At 41.1% G+C, this 21,287-nt stretch overlaps 1 protein-coding gene across 1 annotated transcript in view; it reads right to left on the minus strand.

The window, feature by feature from the left end:
- The window catches only part of si:dkey-238f9.1 (chemokine-like protein TAFA-2), a 54,620-nt gene that overhangs the window by 18,204 nt on the left and 15,129 nt on the right, over positions 1-21,287 (minus strand). The window contains exon 2 of the mRNA XM_027019207.2: positions 1,220-1,332. Coding sequence (XP_026875008.1) covers positions 1,220-1,331 — 112 coding nt within the window. The 5' untranslated portion in view covers position 1,332. The remainder of the gene's footprint in view (positions 1-1,219; positions 1,333-21,287) is intronic.

The following is a 21,287-nucleotide window of genomic DNA, read 5'->3' on the forward strand; positions in this document are numbered from 1 at the left end:
AAATGTCTCATCTGCCTACAAATCTTTTTTTTTTCAAAATAATTTTTCATGTTTTGTCCAAGAAAGGAACCAAAAATATCAAATATTTAACTGTTCTTTCTATTGTTAGAATGACAATTCTTCAGTATCACTTGATAATTATGTTTGTCTGACCTTTCTGCAAAATTGAGAAACATCGAAATCATTGTGTCTTAATAATTCAAGCAATAAAAGCTTATGAGTTCCTTGATCCACTGAATCAGATCTGTTGTTGTTTTAATAGCAGCATGACCTCGTGAAAGCTGTTTGTGCGCAAGATGGAAGATGGAAAAATACAAAGTGCTGAGTACATGAAGGGCCTTTTCGCAGCCAGGCATTCTTAAAGAAAGAGTGTGCCATTTTTAATCTTTAAGGAATATTAATAGATTCAGAATACAAACACGAGCTTTTTAAGTTGAAATGAAAGAAAGTAATTTAGGGTGACCTTACTAATGCTCTTTTTTTGCCATTTCTGAACAGAAACTGACTGATACTTCATTAGAAAACCATGCAGCTATTTCAAGCCTAGACGGCCAGGGCAAGAGTATATTTATAGCTTCTATGGGCAATGAGTTGGCGAGGCAAATGGGGTTTCATCTGTTATATTGGGGTGGGTTCTTCAGCATCATTTGGCTTGACCTTTTTGTGAAGCCTTGTTAATGTGGACAGGGAGAGCAGTCTTTCAAAATGCTATGGAGCTAGATATTTGTTAACTGAGGTCAGCAGTTTTGTGACCACTGTGGTCTCTCTATATCAGACTTACTAAGTTGGGACAGCCAGACCCTTGTTCTTTCTGTGGAGGTCTGTTTACTTTATTTGCCCTGAGGTGGGTTGTATTGAGGAAGGGTCTGACTGGACAGGTGTGCCATGTTGTTGCTGGACCCCTGGGCCAACTGAGGTTAAGTGGAGGTTAAATGAGCTTGCAGAAGGAAACAGGTATTGAAAGTACACAAGCACCTGGTCCCTTTTTGGCGACTGAGCAAGCTGCCCTTCAACTGCAGCTCAGAAGCCCTTGCCGCCAAGGCTGAAACTAATTAGCAGTAGTATTCACTTAATAAGAATTATCAAAAGTGTGTAATTGTGTGTGAGTATGTGTGTGTGTGTGTGGGTGTGTGTGTGTGTGTGTGTCTGTGTGTGTGTGTGTGTGTGTGTGTGTGTGTGTGTGTGTGTGTGTGTGTGTGTGTGTGTGAAAAAGACTCACCAATGTGGCTGCGGTGTGAAGAGGCCATGCTCAGTTGCCCCCACAAAGACAGCAGACAGACGGCGAGCAGTAGCACTCTCCTGCCCACGCACCGCAGCTCTCTCTCCCGCATCCTACACACACACACACACACATACACATGAACACAAACATGAACACAAACATGCACACATGTGCACACACAAACACACACACACAGACAGACAGGCACACACACACACACACACACACACACACACACACACACACACACACACACACACACACACACACACATTGAGAGTTAGATTCCTTACAGAAAAAACACATAATCTGATCAGTTGAATTGCAAGCATAGGTGAAACACATTCATGCATGTCCAAACCACACTAGAAGAAGCAGCTCTGGGTTCAGAAATCTGAGAAACACAGGATCACTTGGCTCCCTGTTCTTAGCCATTCCATCAATCATTTACTGTATGCTCTCAAATATCAGCCTCTGAGTCAGATGCTCTTCATATGCGTCAGCCCGTGACACAATCCCTCCCTGTGTTGGTGGCCTGTTCTTGGCTGGCAAACACAGTAATCTTGATATACTATCAGGGCCTGTTGGCCAGTAATTCCTCCTTTGTCTTTGTGAGGGGTCCAGGGAGACTCAAACACACAAAAGCAATCAGAGGCTCATCTCTCTGCCAGGCCAAGTCTGTATTCTGCTAGTATGGGGAAAAACAATCTCAACATCGCAGTCATCCTTTCAAGCTCTCTGCCAGCATATCTTATCAAATTAGTGCAAAGATGAGTTTCATGCACAGAGCTCCAGGCCTCCTTGCTTGGCAGGGACTTGTGAGGTTTCTCTGCATATGTGTAAGACAAGCTCTGCAGTTTCTACTGACTCTTGCTACATGCATGAAAAAAAAAATTGCAGTGTCTAAATAATTCAAGAAGTGAAAGCTTGAGATTCAATGAATCAGATCTGTTGTTCTTTTAATAAGAGCATGGCCTCATGATAGCTGTTTGTGTGCAAGCTGGAACAATACAAAGTGCTGAGTCCATAAGGGCATGTGTTTTGCAAGCAGGCATTCTTAAAGGAAGACTGTGCTATTTTTAATCTTTAAAGCATCTAAGTCCTCTCTTAACAGAATCAAAATTCAATCATAAGCTTCCATAAACTGAAATGAAATAGAGTGATTTAGGGTTAACTTGCAGATGCCTCTTCACTCCATTTATACATTCAAATAGATTCTTAGTTTATTAGAAAATGGTGCAATTATTTCAAGCCCACAGAGTATTGCCAATTGTATAGTGCCTTTAGTTTCTAAAGTGTCAATAAATATTACAACTGGGGCGTTTATTGCACTCACATAAAAATAAACCACAACCTTATTGCTTCTCTGCCTGGCTGTAGGCAGAGGCAAGAAAGGTGTGGAATGACTGGAGAAGTAAGGGCTGTCACGTGAATGTCGTAAGCTTCATAAATGCTTTTTAAATAAACATCTACAATTACAAATGCCTTTAGTACCATTTTGTTTTATAGAACATTATCCCAATGCAAGAAGCTGAACACTGTCAAACACTGTTAAACCCAAAAGATGATGCTAAAGTTGCAAAATACAACACACAAAGAATTAAACATGCTATCGCTTTAATAAGAAGAATTTTAATTTTTGCTTATTAAGAAATACAGAGAGTAAGCAGGCACTTAAACCTTCAGTTAAAAGCGTTGTAGAGTTCTTAAAGTTGATCTGCTCTGGGACAGTTTTGGCATCAGGAAGAACCTTAAGAAGAGAAATTCTTGTAGAATAACAGAAGAGTTCTACCTCAGCATGGCTCTGTACCAAAACCTGTCACCATATCTCATGTTTTCTTTTTCTTTACCAGTGGGCAGAGAGAGCATCTTTCTTTTTATTCTTAGTGAATTAAAAGACCACAATATATTCTTCACTGCACGGTCTCTCGACTCTTGATTTTTTTAAATCACTCAAAAAAAGCACCTTCATATTAATTTAAAAATTGAAATTCTTTCTTTATTTATTAGAGTCCATAGTCAGGCCTGGGGTGGGTGAAGCTAGCACTCCTCAGTTGTTGTGCAGTGCTGCTCCCATCATGGGGTTCCTTCAATCATCTCTAATCAACAGGATTCATTTTAGAACACTTTTTTTTTCCAGTAATTTCAACATCCCACAGTAGCGTAGCCACAGCAGGTGGTCTTTTGCACTTCAAGTGCATTTCGAAAAAGCTGAAAACTCTTTGCTTGGCAAAAAAAACTATAAAGCTTTGAACTGTGACTTTTTATGGCTAATGCGGGACGAGGCCCACCCTACTCTAGACCACTCCTGTCCCACCTTATGTCTTCTATCTTCTAGAACACTTTTCTCCTCTCCACATCCATGATCTGTAAGATAGCATCTGTGTGTTAGTCAGCTCCTCAATTTAATTAGTCAGTGTGGACACAGTGTGTCTTGTATTACAGTTTTTTGAACAATGAAAAGGTGGAAAGACAAAGTTATTCTATGGTTACAAACTACTGTTTTCATCACTTAATATTTCTAATTAAGTGGTAGGTTTGAAAATGTGTTGCTGCCTCTCTGAACATCAACCTCTGTTAATCCCAATTGGCTGTATTCATAGATAGAATGACACATGGGAACAAGACATACAAAGGCTATTATTACTTTTTTCCTTGTTATTATTGTTCCCATTATTATTATACTATGAAATTACTTGCGAATGCATACTTAATGTAATGTAGGTTATTAATGTAAGACTAGTCTGCCATCAATGAAGCTTACAAAATACCTTTAAGATGACCATAATTGCAATGTAAGCAATGTTCCTTCAAACTACAAAAACATGAACTAAATCATTTCACTGGCAGTGTCTTTAAATTCCACATTTCATTTTATCCCCCCAGCAACAGCTAATTTCACTGCCCACAAAACCAAAGGAATACCCAAGACAAGTTATCTTGATGTTGAATTTATTACAATTAAAGTACCACCTCTCTTCTTAACCTTCAAATTCAGTTCTGCTTTTCTAACAGTGACTTACATCTCAAGCAGACAAGGGTTGTGCACTTAACTTTCAATATGAGACTATTAATGGTCTAGAAAGCTGACATGCAGACACTATTTATTTTGTTGAGGATTTCAACAGGGCAAATCTGACAAAGATTCTGCACAAATATACCCAGCATATTATTTTTCCTATTTGGGCTGAGCAGACACTGGATCACTGTTACACAGCGCATAAAAGACATTTACTAACCCTTCCCCTGCAATGTTACAGTTACACTGTTACGGTTGCACTGCACTCAAAGACAGCTACAAACCCGTCCCCTGCACTGTACAGTTACACTTTTATGGCTACACTGTACTTAAAGACTGCTACAACCCTCACCCCTGCACTGTACAGTTACACTATACTGCACTCAAATACAGGTACAAACCCCTACCCCACCATGCCTTCAGTAAAGATGATTAGACCACCATTTCTGTCTGCATACAGACAAAAACAAACCGGTGATACAGGTAAATCCGCATCAAATGCTGATATCAGGGTTAAACTCGAACTTCAGCCTACAACTTTGGGGCCCTGGTAGCACACTGGAAGGCCATGTACAATCTTCAAAGGGTCATTAAGATGGAAAAGAGAGGCTACAGGGAAAAGAGTCGAACTACCAAGGGTCTGATCTCAAGCACTTGTGGAATTGTGTTCATTCTATCCTACAAAGGTGGGACAATCTGTGATATGGGCCTATCTGGCTCACTACCAGATGAGAGAAAATCCTATATTCAATTTGAGGCAAACAACTCCTTCCCTGCAGTGAAAATACCACTGGATTGTGACAGCTCAGCACTAACCATCTGTGTGTCTTGTGCTCCCTCTCACACAAGGGACCTGGTCCTAATGGCGTCCATTGCTATGTCCTCAAAGCATTTCAGATGATGGAGGTCTTCACAGACACCTTTAATATCTCTCTTAGACTGTCTATGATTCCTACATGGTTTAAGAAGACCACCATAATTCCAGTCCCTGAGAATCTTGCGGTCACATATCTAAATGTCTACTGGCCTGTGGCTCTGACATCTACTATAATGAAGTGCTTCAAATAACTAGTCAAAACCTGTCAAAATCTGTTCCTCCTTTCTGACTATCGTGGATCCTTTCCCATTTGCAGACTACACCTACAAATCTTCAGACGATTCCATTGCTCTAGTAATGCACAGTGCCCACACACACCTAGATAAGGAACACCTATGTGAGAATGCTGTTCATTGACTACAATTCTGCTTTCTTCACTATCATCCCATATAAATTCATCACAAAGCTCAAGGACCTAAGACTGAACACTCAGCTGCACAACTGGTTTACGGACTTTCTGATGAGCACACCCCAAGCACACCCCAGGTGATGACTCCTCCACACTGTCTTTGAACATAGGAGCTCCTCAGGGATGCATTCTCAGCCCCCTCCTGTAGCCCTGTACACACATGATTGTGTTGCCAAGCACAGCTCAAATATAATTTTCAAGTTTGCAGATGACATTACCATCCTGTGATTCATCTTAGATGGAGATGAAACAGCCTACAGAGATGAAGTCAGTGTACGATCAGAATGGTGCAACGACATCAACCTCTGTCTCTGTGTCATCAAAACTAAGGAGATAATTGTAGTGCTCACACCCCCTTTTACATCAGCAGGGAAGATCTGACCTGGTCTCTTCACACACAGTGGTGAAATCTCCTTGTCAGCAACTCTACTTCATGCGAAGGTTCAGAGCGTCCGATAAGGTGCATCACTGTGTGGTTTGATAGTTGCTAACTCTACGACCCTAAGACCCTCCAGAGAGGCTTGAGAGCAGCTAAATTATCACGGGCAACAATCTCCAAGTCTTACAGGACATCTACCATACACATTGTCTAAGGAAGGTCCTCAAAATCACCAATGACTGCAGTCACGCAACACGTGTACTGGCACCCATTATGTATCACAGCATTCAATCCACAGCAAGCAGGTTGAAGAAGTTTCTACCTGCAAGCCATTAGGATCCTGAATAAACAATAAGTCAGTCTTCACTCATCCTCCCAGTCTTCCATTCATGCTTCCACTCCCACTGATAACTTCATACTCGCCAATCTCTTCTCTAGTCTCTGTCACATTTGGGCATATTGCAAAATTTCTAAACTGTATTATCACTGTACTGTCACTGAGGAACCAGTCATGTCTCTGTGCAATATAATATAATATTTATTACATACTCCATATATTTAATATATTTCACTGGGTATACGTTTTCCTAACATTTTTTGCACAATAAAAAAATTTAAACTTGAAGTCTATGGCTATGAAGTACTATGAGCTATGTTGAGCTATGGAGTACACTTTAACACAGACAGTGTGACCCAGGAGGCACTCAGTGCACTCACTTTTATTGATTAAAGACTTACATTGCTTGAGTCCATGTCAAGCAGATCATGAAGAAGGACTTTACATAACCTCTAGGCAGAGTCCTGCACCTCTACAGAACCTTCAGTGGAACAGGTCTCATAAGGTTACAAAAACCAATGAAAACCAAACTCTGAAACTCTGAAACATCAGCCTGAACATCACACTATAGGTTCAGACACTTCAAATGGGGTTTGGATTGGTGTGCATTGTGCATAATTCTGCAAGTTTCTTTTTTAGTACATGTGAAGTGTGTAAATCACACAGATGGCCATTTTGTGAAGCTCCTAGTTGACTCCACATGTCCTGTCTCTCTGATAACAGGCAGAATGACCTGAGGGGAGCAGAGATCATACTACTGTGAAGGCATAAATTCTTTGTACAAGCATGAAATGCTTCCATATGCTGAACATTAATTAAGCTGTCATTATGTGCCTTTTTGCACACTGCAACATTGCAACGCAGGAGAAAGCTGTTTTCCAGCATGACTTCGTCTCAAAACAAATGAGCCAAAGGGAACATTTTGTAAAACAACCCCCATCCTTCACCTTCCACCCCACAAAACTCATCCTTCTGCATACTCTGTAAAACTTCAAACACAGAAGTTAAGTGAACACCAGAGCTACTATATGCCAGGTTTAAAAATACACAACACAGAGGCTTTGCAGCAAAAGAATGGGCGTTCAGAAGGTGACTCTGTCTGACCGCCTAAACATGCAGCAATGATGAGTGGAGACTCTGCACCACCCAATTCCCCCGGAAGAGTGTGTCATTTTTAAGAGGGCGCCTCCAACTTTCTCCAACGGATAATTAGTCCCTTTGGAGTGGCCCTAATACAGATGGCAAGATGTCTGACATATTTATTTCTGTTCATCTCATCAAAACCCTCTTATCTCTCTCTCTCTCTCTCTCTCTCTCTCTCTCTTTCTCTATACCCCTCTTTTTCTATCCTTATTTGTGGAGGCAGGCCTCTGCCACTTTTAATAACATAAATGTGATATCATGCAGGAAGCCTATCACTGCATAACCTGTGAGGGTAGGCATGTGCATGTGTGGGTGTTTGTGGGAGGAGCAGAAGAAGTCATGGAGTGAAGGTATGCTGTCTCTGGGGCCCCACAGAGGGACAGAACACACAGGTCTGGTGATGTGTACACATACATATGTTTGCAAATTCAGAGCAGAGGAGATGATAAACTTCTCCCAGGATGATGAGAGGTACTGAAGGGAGCAAAAAGGAAGGAGGGAAGGATAGAGGGAGGAAGGATAGAGGGAGAGTAGAGTAGAGGAAGGAAGGATAGTGGAGATGCATAGAAGGACTGACAGCAGAAGAGTAGCTCCATTCTAATGCATGACCATCTCAGGTAGACCTTAAGGTCCACAGCACAAGCACTGATTGACACTGACAAGCTGGAGCTTCGAGTTGAAAGAAGGAGTTTGTCGGATAGATCCATTCTACACAGACTTCACAGCATATATGCAATACAGGCCTGGCATTTGTGAACACAAAGAAGTGCATCAGCAGGCAGATCCTCTCAGAACAAACATTATATATGCAACTTCCCCGCTGCTGCAAGGCCCACGGCATAATAAGTGAAACACCAGAATGTTAGACTTTTGAATTTGAAAAAAATGAAGGATGCCACATATGGTTAGCTTGGCAGGCCAACAGAAGACCTGTCCGTGAGTCACTGTCACTGTCAAACACTTCAAAGGAGGCTTTAGTTCAATCTGTCCCATGCTATTCAATATAATTCCAATAGGAAGACCTCAGAGTGATGCACTTTCACCACTTGCTGACAGTTTGTGCAACCTTTGGGGATTTTGGCAGGCAATGTTTCATTTGAGTTTCTAGACACTTACGCAAAGAACCACATTTGATGTTACATGCTTCACTGAGAGACATGCTTTACATTCAGCATTTGCCAGAGAAAGAAGAGGAACACTATGAATATAACTAACTTGAATGGAAGCAACAGCTTCGGTGAACTCTCATTTGAATTCTGCAAGCTGCATACGGTTGCCAGTGATGCAATATGCAAACCATAAAGCTTTAAATCGCTTCACTTTAGAATTACTTTTAGAAAGTTTACATGCAGTAGTGACCACAAACTGCAGCGGAACCTTGGAGAACTCCATGATCAAAATGGCTTTTAATGTCACAGTTGCAGCGTTGCATGTTTCATTCAGCAGTTCTGTGCAAGGACAGCTGGTGAGTGGTGCCCTCCTGCTGATTGTGGGTTATGTGAGGAGAGAGTGTGTGTAAGGATGGCATGTGTGACAGGGTGCTGGCATATATGAAGGGGTGCTGGTGGATGTGTGGGGTACTGGCATGTGTGTCAGGTTGCAGGGCACAAAGCTGGAGAGGGCTGAGGCTGTGGGCATTGCTGGCACTCGGGTATTGGGCACTGAGCCATGAGTAACTCAGATTGACACTGGCACTGCCACCACCTCTGACCTGTTGGCAGAAGGTCGTCACCCAGGGTCATCACACCAGCATGCAGAGCACAGCAAACTCTATGCACGTAAGGGCACACACTACGTGTCTCATATTACTCAGACTCTTTTGTGTGTGTGTGTGTGTGTGTGTCTGTGTGTGTGTGTGCACGTGTGTTTGTGTGTGCGTGCATGCATGTGTGTGTGTATGTGCACATGTGTGTATGGGCACGTGTGTGTGCGCACGTGTGCGTGTGTGTGTGTGTGTGTGTGTGTCCATATGTGCATGCATATGCATGTGTGTATGTGTGTTTGTGAGGTGCTCTTGATTTACTCTTTGCTCTGCCTGAAGAAAGATGAAGGTTAAACCACTTAGGTTCAAACATCGCTAGTGAAAGGACAAGAACAGAGAGCGAGTCTGGACTAATGCAAGGTGAAAGCCCTGGACACCAGTGCTTGGAGAGAGTATTACACCTGTCATCCTTCACAGAGCTGTGTATGACTATTGCCAATGAGTGCAGGGTACATACATTCAAGCATAAGTCATCAGCGAACATAGAAGCAGCAATTTAGTCCCTTCTGTGCAAACTCAGAAAGAAAAGGTAAGGTGCTCAATACAGACCAACACGCATCTCTTGAACCTCAAAACTCTCCCCTTAATTTCATCTTAAAACTTTATAACTATGTTATATAATGCCAGTTCTTTTACGTTCAACAGTACAATGGCTCATCTGTAAACCCTCTCTGGGCCAGAGATTTCGTTCAGTGAGACGAATATACCGGAGAATGAGGAGAAAATCAGACTTCGATTGAAAGCATGAGAGCTTGCGAAGCTCTAACGTGATCAAAGCCATGCTAAGTGGATTCGCAAGCCTTCCTTTCCCTTTCCAGCTGACGTTTCTGTCCACTTAGAAAATCATGCTGGTGTTTTTGCCTTAAAAAACCTGTCACTCTGCGCTTACCAGGATGGCGGAATTTTAAGAGACAAAAATGAGTAGACTAGTTAGATGCTATATCAAGATTCTATAGATATAATTCTGATAATTGTTTCCCTAAAGCCTCGATGAAGCAATGCTGCCCTGCTTTGGCAACTACTCTGGCCAACTGTTTCAAATTCAAATCAAATTCAACTGTTTCAAATTCAAATCAGAAACAATGCATACACAAAACGGCATATTCTGATTTAGCATGAAAATATTTGCTGAAATAATAATTCTAAAAACACCTGAATGCTGAAAGGAAAAATATACATACAGCTCAATTCTGTGATATCACTGTATGTTTATATTTTAACTTCACTTTCTGAGAACCATACAAAACTTAAGAAATAAACCCTTAGAGGGTAGCAAAGTAGTACATCTTCTGCAATATATTCTGCATTCCTAATGTGAGCTTTTCTATAGATATAATTAATTATGTCACCTCATAGTAGAATGACAATCATCAGTTATAATCAACTGATATTGACATTAATCATCTTTGCAGATCCATAATAGGATAACCAGAGAATTACAGGATTTTTTCTTTTAAAAAGCAGTATCCTTTTCTTTGTCTTTTTTATCTATATAATTCAGGCATGATTTTTTTTTCTTTCTTTTGTATTGTATTATTTCCAGAGAAGTATGACCCACGTGTGTTTATGAAGATCACGCATGTGCCCTGTGACAACATAGAAGCATGAACCATGTGTGTTTATGAAGATCACGCATGTGTCCTGTGACAACAGAGAAGCATGAACCATGTGTGTTTATGAAGACTACACATGTGCCCTGTGACAACAGAGAAGTATGACCCACATGTGTGTTTATGAAGATCACGCATGTGCTCTGTGACAAAGAAGGAACGCTCTCAGCCCCATTTCCACTAAGCAAGACGGAGGTCTTAAAGCAGTTCTATGGCAGCCCCAGGCATGCAAAGGGTCTCAGCACTGTTCTGGTCCCATGCAGACGATAGATAGGGGACTGGGTGGTAGGCGGCCAGTCTGAGCTATGGGGAACATCGTTGTCTCATAAATCTGCCCTCCACCTCTGCTGTACCCACCATCATTGTAATGCTCAGGGCCTGCTAAAAGAACTTTTGCTGTGAGAATATTTAAGGCATTTAATCTTTGGTGATCAACGGAATTCTCCCGGAGCTCATGTTTCCTTGGGCTTTGAGGTTATAAACAGCATTCTGAAAGATAGCATGACTTGACAGTGAATGTTCACTTGCAGTGAAAGAACACCACCAGCCAGATTTACATGACATCTGCTGTTTTACCCTTACACATGTCGGATGCTCCAGGCTGTTCCTCTGAGTCATATGAGCTGTGCTTTAAAAGAGGCCTCGGGGAAAATGGTTTTTAGTGTCTAATTGAACTTTTCCAGAATTCAAAGGCTCACTCAGTGGCTTAGAACTGTCTGCATTGGAATGTTCTGAACATGGATCTAAAAGTAAAGTGTTCTACTCAGACACATTCTGGAAATCCCTCATCGCCACAAGCTGTCCTACTGCTTAAAAACTTAGGGAATACCCTAAGGATTTCCGCTTCAGCTGTAGAATGTGTTGCATATCACTGTGTGTCCACAAGAATGTGTTTTTATTAGGAATATGGGATGGCAGGGATCCATCCTTTAAATACTGATATGCATTGTGTTTTAGAGTCTGTATGATTTCACAGTACAGCTGAGACATTTATGGTTCAGATCAATAATGCTGTTTGCCCGGTAGTCTGAATAGACTAGGCAGGCTTCATATATGTCAGAATAGAGCTGTGTGTTTTTGATTGATAAAAGCAAGGTATCATATACTGCAAACTCTCATGACCTTTAAAACTGCTGAGACAGACCAGAGTTATGACTTGAGGTGGAAAACTTGAAAATGTTACTGACACCAAAGGTTTTCCCTTCTGGTGTGTTTTGGCTGACCTCTTCTGCAGAACCTTCAAAGCTCCTTTTTCTCCTTTTTAAACAACATTTCAGCCCTACAGTGGTATATGCACAGTACAAGAATAATGAGATTGGGCAAACCCTAGAATATGTTTAAAAAAAAAAACAGAATAGCTGACCCCAAGAAAACTAAATGATTCCAACCTGCAGGGGTGATCTTGATATCAGTACAAGCAGTGGTGACATCTCCTAGCCCAGTCCTTGAAATGCGAACATGGCGTCATCTCATGTCACAAAGTCGTCTTGCCTGCTTACGGATAGATATCCTCACAGTCATACATACTATTCAAGAGGAGAGGCCCTGAAGACTGCAGCATTCGCTGCACATCTCTGAACGGGAGCCGCCGATCGTGAGGGTGGATTCCATGTGTCTGCGGCGGCCCTGGTGGGCATGCTCTAAAAAGCTAACCTGCTCTTGGAACAGCGCTTGCTGGAGAACATGGCCCCTGGCCTTCTGCATTATTCACAGCACAGACAGCCAGGGTTCCCTGCTCCGTTTGCTGCCCTGCTGTCAAGGAACAGCTAGCATGCAGTCATCCATTATTGACCAGCAGCAGCACTGGGTGGAGTAAGGGACTGAGAGAAAGACAGAGAAAAAGAGAGACAGAAAGAGAGCGAGAGAGAAAGACTGCCAGAAAGAAGAGTGTGTGTGTGTGTGTGTGTGTGTGTGTGTGTGTGTGTGTGTGTGTGTGTGTGTGTGTGTGTGTGTGAGCTCTTAATAACCCAACCAACAGCGAAGCAGGAAAGGGTTAATGAGTTATGTGGCATTTCAAACCACACTCTTTTGTGCCTGCCAGCCATGGAGAAAAGTGCCAAATGATGAATAAGCAGAGAGGAGAAAGAACAGAGGAAAGAAACAAAAACAGGTACCACAGCCGCAACATTTGGGCACACCGCCATCAGACTGAGATGATCCGACTGCTGGGATCAGCAAGGCAGAGCATGTGTGCACACACACAGTCCCATACACCCATACACACTTGCCTTACCGCAGGAGGGCTTTCTCATTGTCTTTTTTTTTTTTGTGCTCTGCTGCTTTGCAGTGTGTTCTTGCAGTCATGCCTATTACAAAGAGTCTAGATGTAAGCAATGTGGAGCTGCCTTCATTCTACCAATACCATTGTCTGCACATCAACCATTCCAACACAGGCCACATCAATCAAACTTAAAGCAGCAATTTCAGTTCAGCCAGCATATGGGGAAAAGATGCCTTGCGCCCATGCAGAAAGCCTTTTAGGGGGCTACAGCTTATACTCGAAAGCCAGGGCATTCTTGTTGATTATTCAACTGCAATATTCCTTTGGAGGTCAGCTAATGAAAATTGTTACAGCTCTTATCCCAGTGAGATGTGGCTGACGTTAATTGGATGTGTAATTTGAGTTCCTTGGCATGTTTGGACAAGTTAATTCTCAGAGCAATTTTGAGCCTTAATTTTAGCCTTTACAATTCCAGAATCATAATTTTCGAAAGAACAAGCTACGGTAAACCCAATAACGCAATGAGTGGTCTTGAGTTTCACTCCAAACAAACATCCGCAGCTCACAGAAACATAACCTCTATGGCAAGCAACCAAAGTGGGGTGAAATAGAGGCCCTCTGCCAACAAATAGTAAATGAGTCCACTAGCTTGCACTGCTTGATTAACACAAAGACAAAAGGTTGGAAATGCCAAAAAGCTACTCACTACAAAAACCCTGGGATATGATTTTAATTACATGGTAATTATGTTATATTTTATTGTTGAAAAGTCTGTGTGGATGTAGAACTGGTTTATTTGGGATGTTGAATAATAAAATCCCATCAAGGAACCATTTTAACAATGTTCTGACATACAAACCCATGTGGGTAAAAAAAAAAAAATCTCTTCACAGAAAATGTCCAAACCAGCTAAGGGAAGTCAAGATTGAACCCAAGAATTTCACAAAAAGGACTGCCTGTTCCCATAAACTAATGTAAAGTAGGTGTGCTTGCACATGTCGTCATTTTTTTAAAGTCCACTTTTGTGGAAACTGAGGTGGGAAAAAAGTCCCTCCAACTTCACTAAAACTCAAACTGGCTTCAGTAATTGGAATTTGTGGCTAGTATTGAAGTGTCAGAAATGCTGCTACTAATAGCTGTACCTGCTTTTTTATTATGGCTAATACCCTGCTGCAGGATTTGCTATGACCATACTCTTATAACACCCTTGACTTAAAGTTTTCTTGCTCAAGTCCCCTTGCCCAAAGTAAGACATGCAAGGATCCAAGTACATGTTGCTGGGAATGGCCAGTGAAAAGAAGGCATGTAGAGGCAACAAAGAAACAAAGTCATAGCATTTCAGTTTAAAACTAGGCTAACTGGTTACTGGCTTATCCACATCTTCATATGGTTTGTTTGTGGTGACGTGTTGTGATATTGTGCACAACTGGCTGATACTTTTGACAGACTTTCATTGTGGCTGAAATATGAATAAAACTTTGATGCAAATTCTTTAGGACATTAATATTTACATTTACACTATGGACTGCTAGCAATTGGCCATAGTTAACTAAGGCCTGTTTGTGCCATAATGATTTGGATATTCAGACTAATTCACCCGACAGATAAACAGTAACTATTATGTCACCACAGACCAAAGCAAGCCAAAACTTAAATTGCAGAAACATGTCATGTAGAAACAATAATATGCCACAGTTGCCAAACTGGCAGTCTGGGGCAAGCAGATCAGTGAAGGCTGCACACCCAGCAAACAGACATGGTCCAGATGTCCAAATGCCACCTCTAATGGCAGATAAGTACTAAAGTCTGAGGCATAAAAGAGTATCAGTGCAATATTTGGCTCCATGTACTACTATCAAACCTTTCAGAGAGTCTCTTAGGTTGCATCTTCTTCATGGGAGGGAGAGAATGCTTGACCCTGGGACTTCCCCAGTATACAGCAAAATCCCCAGTGGGGAAGTTACATCTACAGTGTGCATTTTAAATCCAGCTGGACACAAATAAACCCGATAAGAGTCTATACAGCGGACTGGGGATTAAGCTATGCATATCCAAATTTAATGCAGAAATGTCAAATATGAATTATACTAGGGTTAATTAAAATTTATGACAATGATATTTTGATGGAGATTGTCAGACCGAAAACTTAAACAAATTAAGCATACTGCTGCATTTCAGTATTAAAGGCCTGCTGGTTCTTGCATAACAAACAGAGGGAGAAGTAAAAGGAAAGAACAAGAAGAAGCACAAGTGTAGGAGAGAAGAAATAGACGAAGACAGAGAGAGAGAGAGAAAGAAACTGAAAGGACCATTTCTCTACCCAAAAGCCTGTTGAAATTTCTGACAGCCATGCTTAATTGCCTTTTCAAACTCTCTTCAATAGTTGCTATTGCATGCAGCCATTTCCTTGAGTACTCACACAGACTGTGGCCCTGCTTGTGTGCTCAGGGTTTGCCTCAGCATATCTGTACCAGCCCTTTACCATTTATTTATTCTGGCCACAGATGTGGAAAGGAAAATCCACATGCTCCCAGGCCCACCTAGCAGTTTCTTGACATTCACCTATGAAGTATATTAGAATACATGTACATGTGTGTAAAGTGCTATGCACTGTAGTTCGCACGTGTAATTTCACAGCCATATTATAGTCTTCTATAATTACCTTTAGGCATTATTAGGAATATGGAACATATCTGTCCATATGCTTAGCATGACGTCCAAGCAAGCCATGTCGCTCAGCCGAACAGATGCTTAAAACAACTAATGGACTGCTTATAGACCACCAGCAAGATCAAATCCATCTTTGCTCCAGATCTAGTGGTCTGAAGGGTATTCTTTGAAGCATGAACCATTTCTTTTATGTGCCATCTTACAGAGTTACAGAAGAAATTAGGAATTCCATTTAGAATTCTCTTATTGGCATGTCATCTGCATATGCTTGTGTTGGTCTGGGAAGGAATTGCCGATATGGGGAAAACGTCCCAGCAGTCTCATCAACATGACATTACATTACCCAGAAATAATTGCCAGTTAACCCCTAGCAGGTTGCCTAGGGCAGCTCTGACTTGTTCTGCATTATTAGTTATACAGTAGAGAGTTCAGAGGCCTAGCCCAGAGGCTATCCACATGGTAGGGAGATTTCTATTTAGTTCATTCTACACTCCCTCTGCTCCCCCTTCAAAAACACTGTCTCTGAGCTCACCCTCTGTTACTCTGTGCTTTCAAATGGAAGACATGCAAAGAGAACAGCATGAAGGAGTTTGCCCTGAACTCAAATACAAGCAATAATGCTGATAATATACCCTCACAGCAGATATAGTCCCAGTCCCAGATGCAACCAGTAAAAGTATTGTTAACTGTGGGCCCTGAAGCTGGGATTCAGGTTTTGCACCTAGCTCATGGCATCAAGCCACACGCCACTCAGTGGTCTGGCATGTCACAAACAGAACACTCTGTTTGTCATGTTCTAACAGTAAGAAGAATATTTTAAACAAGTCTTGGTCTAGAAAAATACACAGAAACCATGGTGCCTATTCCTGAAGCATCACAAAACTATAAAAAACTGTGAAACAAAACATAAGAACTGGGATTTCTCCTTGAGGGAAGGACCAGATCCTGAGAGCCATTTATTTTCTCCAATGGTATGTTGACATAGAGTTGACGTTGACTAATTTTGTCTATAGGAACTTTGTTTCAAATGACAATGAAAAATCAAATACACACCAAAACATCCTCAAAGCCTTTCATAAACTGATCCATTGCCATTTGTACATGAAATGGAACCTATGACTTAGTATAGATTTTTTTTAACATGACAAGCATTTATTCTAAGGGATACAGTCTGTTGTGTAGTTGTGTACTTTACTACAAAATAATTGTCACCCTCAACACAATCTCAAAGTAAGGTCTCAATCAAAAAAATCAGTGATAAAATGACCTCTTTTGACCTTTGTAAGCCCACACTAGTAGTCCCCATTGTACTGGAGTCAAGATGATTTGAGGTAATGTTCAGTGTGTCTTATGCGACCACACTTAATGAGACTAGCTGATCATATCTAGCCTATGCTCAGTTAGTCTGACTGCACCCCATCTGAGGTTTATTAGAGTGTTCAGCTTGCTCTGCAAACTCAGAAATGCCACTCAACTCAACCAGCATTTTAGACCTACACATCATATACAACATTAATCTTGAGAGACTCCGGTTGAATAATTAATTATCCATAACTGCACATTTCTACAAATGCTCAGTGTATATTTTCTTAAGCTACAAAACTCACCACTGAGAACTGGCTATGGTACTAAAGTAGATATGAAATGCTTTCTCACAACTTTCTTTTCAAGCTGCCACCAGATTCATTACAATATTTTCAAATTCAGCATCATATATACTTAAGTATAGAGCTACACAGCATGGCCTTTGCATAGACTAATTTAATGTAAGTCTTAAGATTAGGCTGGCAGAAGTGTACCAGAGTCACCTGAGGGAACATTAAAGAACCATCCAAAACCATATGGTCCAGCACATCTGTTACCTCTGTGCATACAAGGTAAATGTAATGAGCAAGAGTCATGTTCTCTATCTGACCCAAATGAGCAAAATCACTATTCACTGGAATTCACTGTTACAGAGAATTTCAAAGCAATCCTGAAAGTCTGGTTATGCCAAGGTAAGCTTGGAAATGTAACATACTTTGTGGTACTTTTTTCTTCTCCAAAAGCCAAAATATCTAATGCCACACTGTGTAAACTGTGAAATAAAAGCTGAAAATAAATAAAAAGTCCCCAATGTGTCTTTGTCTATCTCTAAGTCTATCTCTTTTTCTCACTCTGTCTATTATATCTATCATATAACAATGCACAGGGATTGACACAAAATCAATTATTGTTCCATTCACATAAATTTTCTTCGCTGCCTTTTACAATGTGCCAGCAGTATAAGTATAATATACTTCTTCCCAGAATCTGGGTACTTTACTAATACATAGTAGCTACACATATATAGTGATAATGCATTAAAATCACACAGATGTTCTCTAGACAAGAAAGGAGTCACATTACATTTTCTTCTGCATTTTATATCAAATAAAACTTCTTTAGACCTTTAAAATGAATCCGGGGACCAAAGATTTTAAATTTGAAATGCACGTCTTCAGCAAGCAAACAAGTTGTAACAACTACAAAGAAAAAATTAAAGGAAGGTGTAATATTTAGAACAAACTCCCACCTTTACTTACTCACACTGAACAATTAATTATTTTAATCAACACCTTAGTTCAGATTTGCTCATGGTTAAAACAATTAAAGAAAAGAAATCAAGAAACAGGTGTCAGAAGTTAATGAAATGTTTTTGTCATTACTGAATGGCAACAAGATTTTTTCCTTCTTCTTCTTTTCTTCATCTTCTGTTATAGTTTCATGGTTGCCTGGATTTATGACAACCTGATTGAAGGGCCTGACAGGATAAACCTGTTAGACATCTTCATCCATTAGCCTCTCACATTGCAATTACGTCTACCTTATCATTTGCAAAAAACACAGCTCTGAAAGGAGAAGCCTGAGGTTTTCATTACTGCATTGTGGCCTGGTGAAGAGATAAGGTTGAAAATAGTTCGCTGTTTGACTGACTTTTTTCATTTCCTGAAAGCAAAGAAAAAAACCTATTAGCATACTAGCATTAGCATGGCTCAGACATAGTATCTGGCTCTATGGGAGTGGAGGTGAAACTGAATTTAACGTAGCTATGCAGCTGAATTCTGGTCCTGCTCTGAAAGCTGTTGAGGTTTTCACAAATGCATTTGGAAACATCAAGGGGAGGTTGCAGGAATAAATGAAAGAGGAGGCAGAGGCAAATATAGCTCCTACCCTGAACAGTTTGAGTGCCATGGCTTTGTTTTTAGTACAATTTGTTCTCTGGTGTCTCAAAGAGCTTTGGTACAAATAGGTATCTTATTTCCCTTTTCATTTTTTTTCCCCACAGTAGAGGTTTTTTTTTCCTCACCAGAAATTATTAGTAAAGTGCACAGATCTAAAGAGGGTTGACTTTATCCAGCCTACTGGCAAAATATTGGCACCATACAATGCTCATGGCTTGTAAAATATCAGAACACTGTCAGATCAAAATCCAGGCTTATGGTCTCCCACAACTGACCTTGAAGAAAACATGTTCATGTTCTGTTTTAGGCCGCAGCCAAAGTCTGCTTCCATTGCCTTAAACACTATCAACACTATTTGCTTAGAAGAGAATGGTACACTGCCTGGCCAAAAAAAAGGTCACACTCTCTAATATTTCGTTGGACCGCCTTTAGCTTTGATTACGGCATGCATTCGCTGTGGCATCATTTCCACAAGCTTCTGCAATATCACAACATTTATTTCTGTCCATAGTTGCATTAATTTTTCCCCAAGATCTTGTATTGATGATGGGAGATTTGGACCACTACGCAAAGCTTTCTCCAGCACATCCCAAAGATTCTCAATGGGGTTCAGGTCTGGACTCTGTGGTGCCCAATCCATGTGTGAAAATGATGTCTCGTGCTCCCTGAACCACTCTTTCACAATTTGAGCCAGATGAATCCTGGCATTGTCATCTTGGAATATACCCGTGCCATCAGGGAAGAAAAATCCGTTGATGGAATAACCTGGTCGTTCAGTATATTCAGGTAGTCAGCTGACCTCTTTCTTTGGGCACATAACGTTGCTGAACCTAGACCTGACCAACTGCAGCAACCCCAGGTCATAGCATTGCCCCCACAAGCTTGTACAGTAGGCACTAGGCATGATGGGTGCATTCTTTCAGCCACCTCTCTTCTTACCCTGATGCGCCCATCACTCTGGAACAGGGTAAATCTGGACTCATCAGACCACATGACCTTCCATTGCTCTAGAGTCCAATCTTTATGCTCCCCAGCAAATTGAAGTTGTTTTTGCCGGTTAGCCTCACTGACAAGTGGTTTTCTTAAGGCTACACATCTGTTTAATCCCAATCCCTTGAGTTCCCTTCACATTGTGCGTATGGAAATACTCTTACTCTACGACTTGATTTCACCACACCACAAGTGATCGCCAATCATGATCATTACAGATTTTCTTCCGACCACATTCCTTCCTCAAAGATAATGTTTCCCCACTGTCCTTCCACTTTTTAATAATGCGTTGGACAGTTCTTAACCCAATTTTAGTAGTTTCAGCAGTCTCCTTAGATGTTTTCTCTGCTTGATGCATGTCAATAATTTGATCCTTCTAAAACAGATTAACATCTTTTCCACAACCACAGGATGTGTCTTTCAACATGGTTGTTTAACAAATGAGAAGCTACTCATTGCATCAGTTAGGGTTAAATAACTTGTTGCCAGCTGAAACATAATCACCCATGCAGTAATTATCCAATAGGAGGCTCTTACCTATTTGCTTAGTTAAATCCAGGTGGTGACTTTTTTTTGGCCAGGCAGTGTATTATCACATTGGTTAAATTTAAATGCTCCAGGCTAAGCCAGAAGGATGAGACCAGGTGCAAATGAGCTGTTAAAAGCTTAACACCATGTGCCTGATATGTGCACCCAAGAAAGACACTTAACCCATCTAGCTTGTGGAGCACTGGCAAATAGCTGACTCTGTGCTTCTCCCCTCATTATTTTAATGTAATATAAATACATAGCAGTGTCTGTTTTCAAATTTCTGTGCTTCACATATGCTAAAAGCTATTAAATATTAAAAAACACTCTATATGTGAAAATACTGTGTGCAGTGGGGAGTGAACTGAGTTTATGGCCAAAGTTCCCATGATCCAAGCAGCAAGTTGATGCCATAGACCATACAGGTGCACAGAAATGTGCTCCCAAGGTCCGGCACATTGTTTAAAGCCTGCAGTAAGCATGGCAAAGACAGCAGTTCATCAGCGGTCACACCCCCGGCAATGAAGTGTCACCATCTATGGAAAAGCCCTCTAGAGGAAGGTTGATTTGCTGTAGAGTAAGAACCCCCCAAGCAAGTCTCATTGTCTTCACAGAGGGATGCTCAGCTGGAATGTTCAGTCCTTGAAGGGATACAAATCTATAATTCTTTGTTAGGCAGTGACCTGTGAGGATACAGGCTGGAATTGACAGTGTGCTGAATGCTAAGAAGAATTTCTAGGGATGTAAAGAATTGTGTTTGTTGTGTGGGGCTGGAGCATGGGTCAGAGAGGGAGGTTAGGTCAACACTCTTGAGAGTTTGATTCCTCATTTGCGTTGTACCATAATAATAGGAAAAAAACAGGAACATGTGAAGTTGCAAGTTTACAATTGTCCCTCTATCGGTTGTCATAACTGTC

Source organism: Electrophorus electricus, chromosome 3 (genome assembly GCF_013358815.1).
Source record: "Electrophorus electricus isolate fEleEle1 chromosome 3, fEleEle1.pri, whole genome shotgun sequence".
Classification (NCBI taxonomy): Eukaryota; Metazoa; Chordata; class Actinopteri; order Gymnotiformes; family Gymnotidae; genus Electrophorus; species Electrophorus electricus.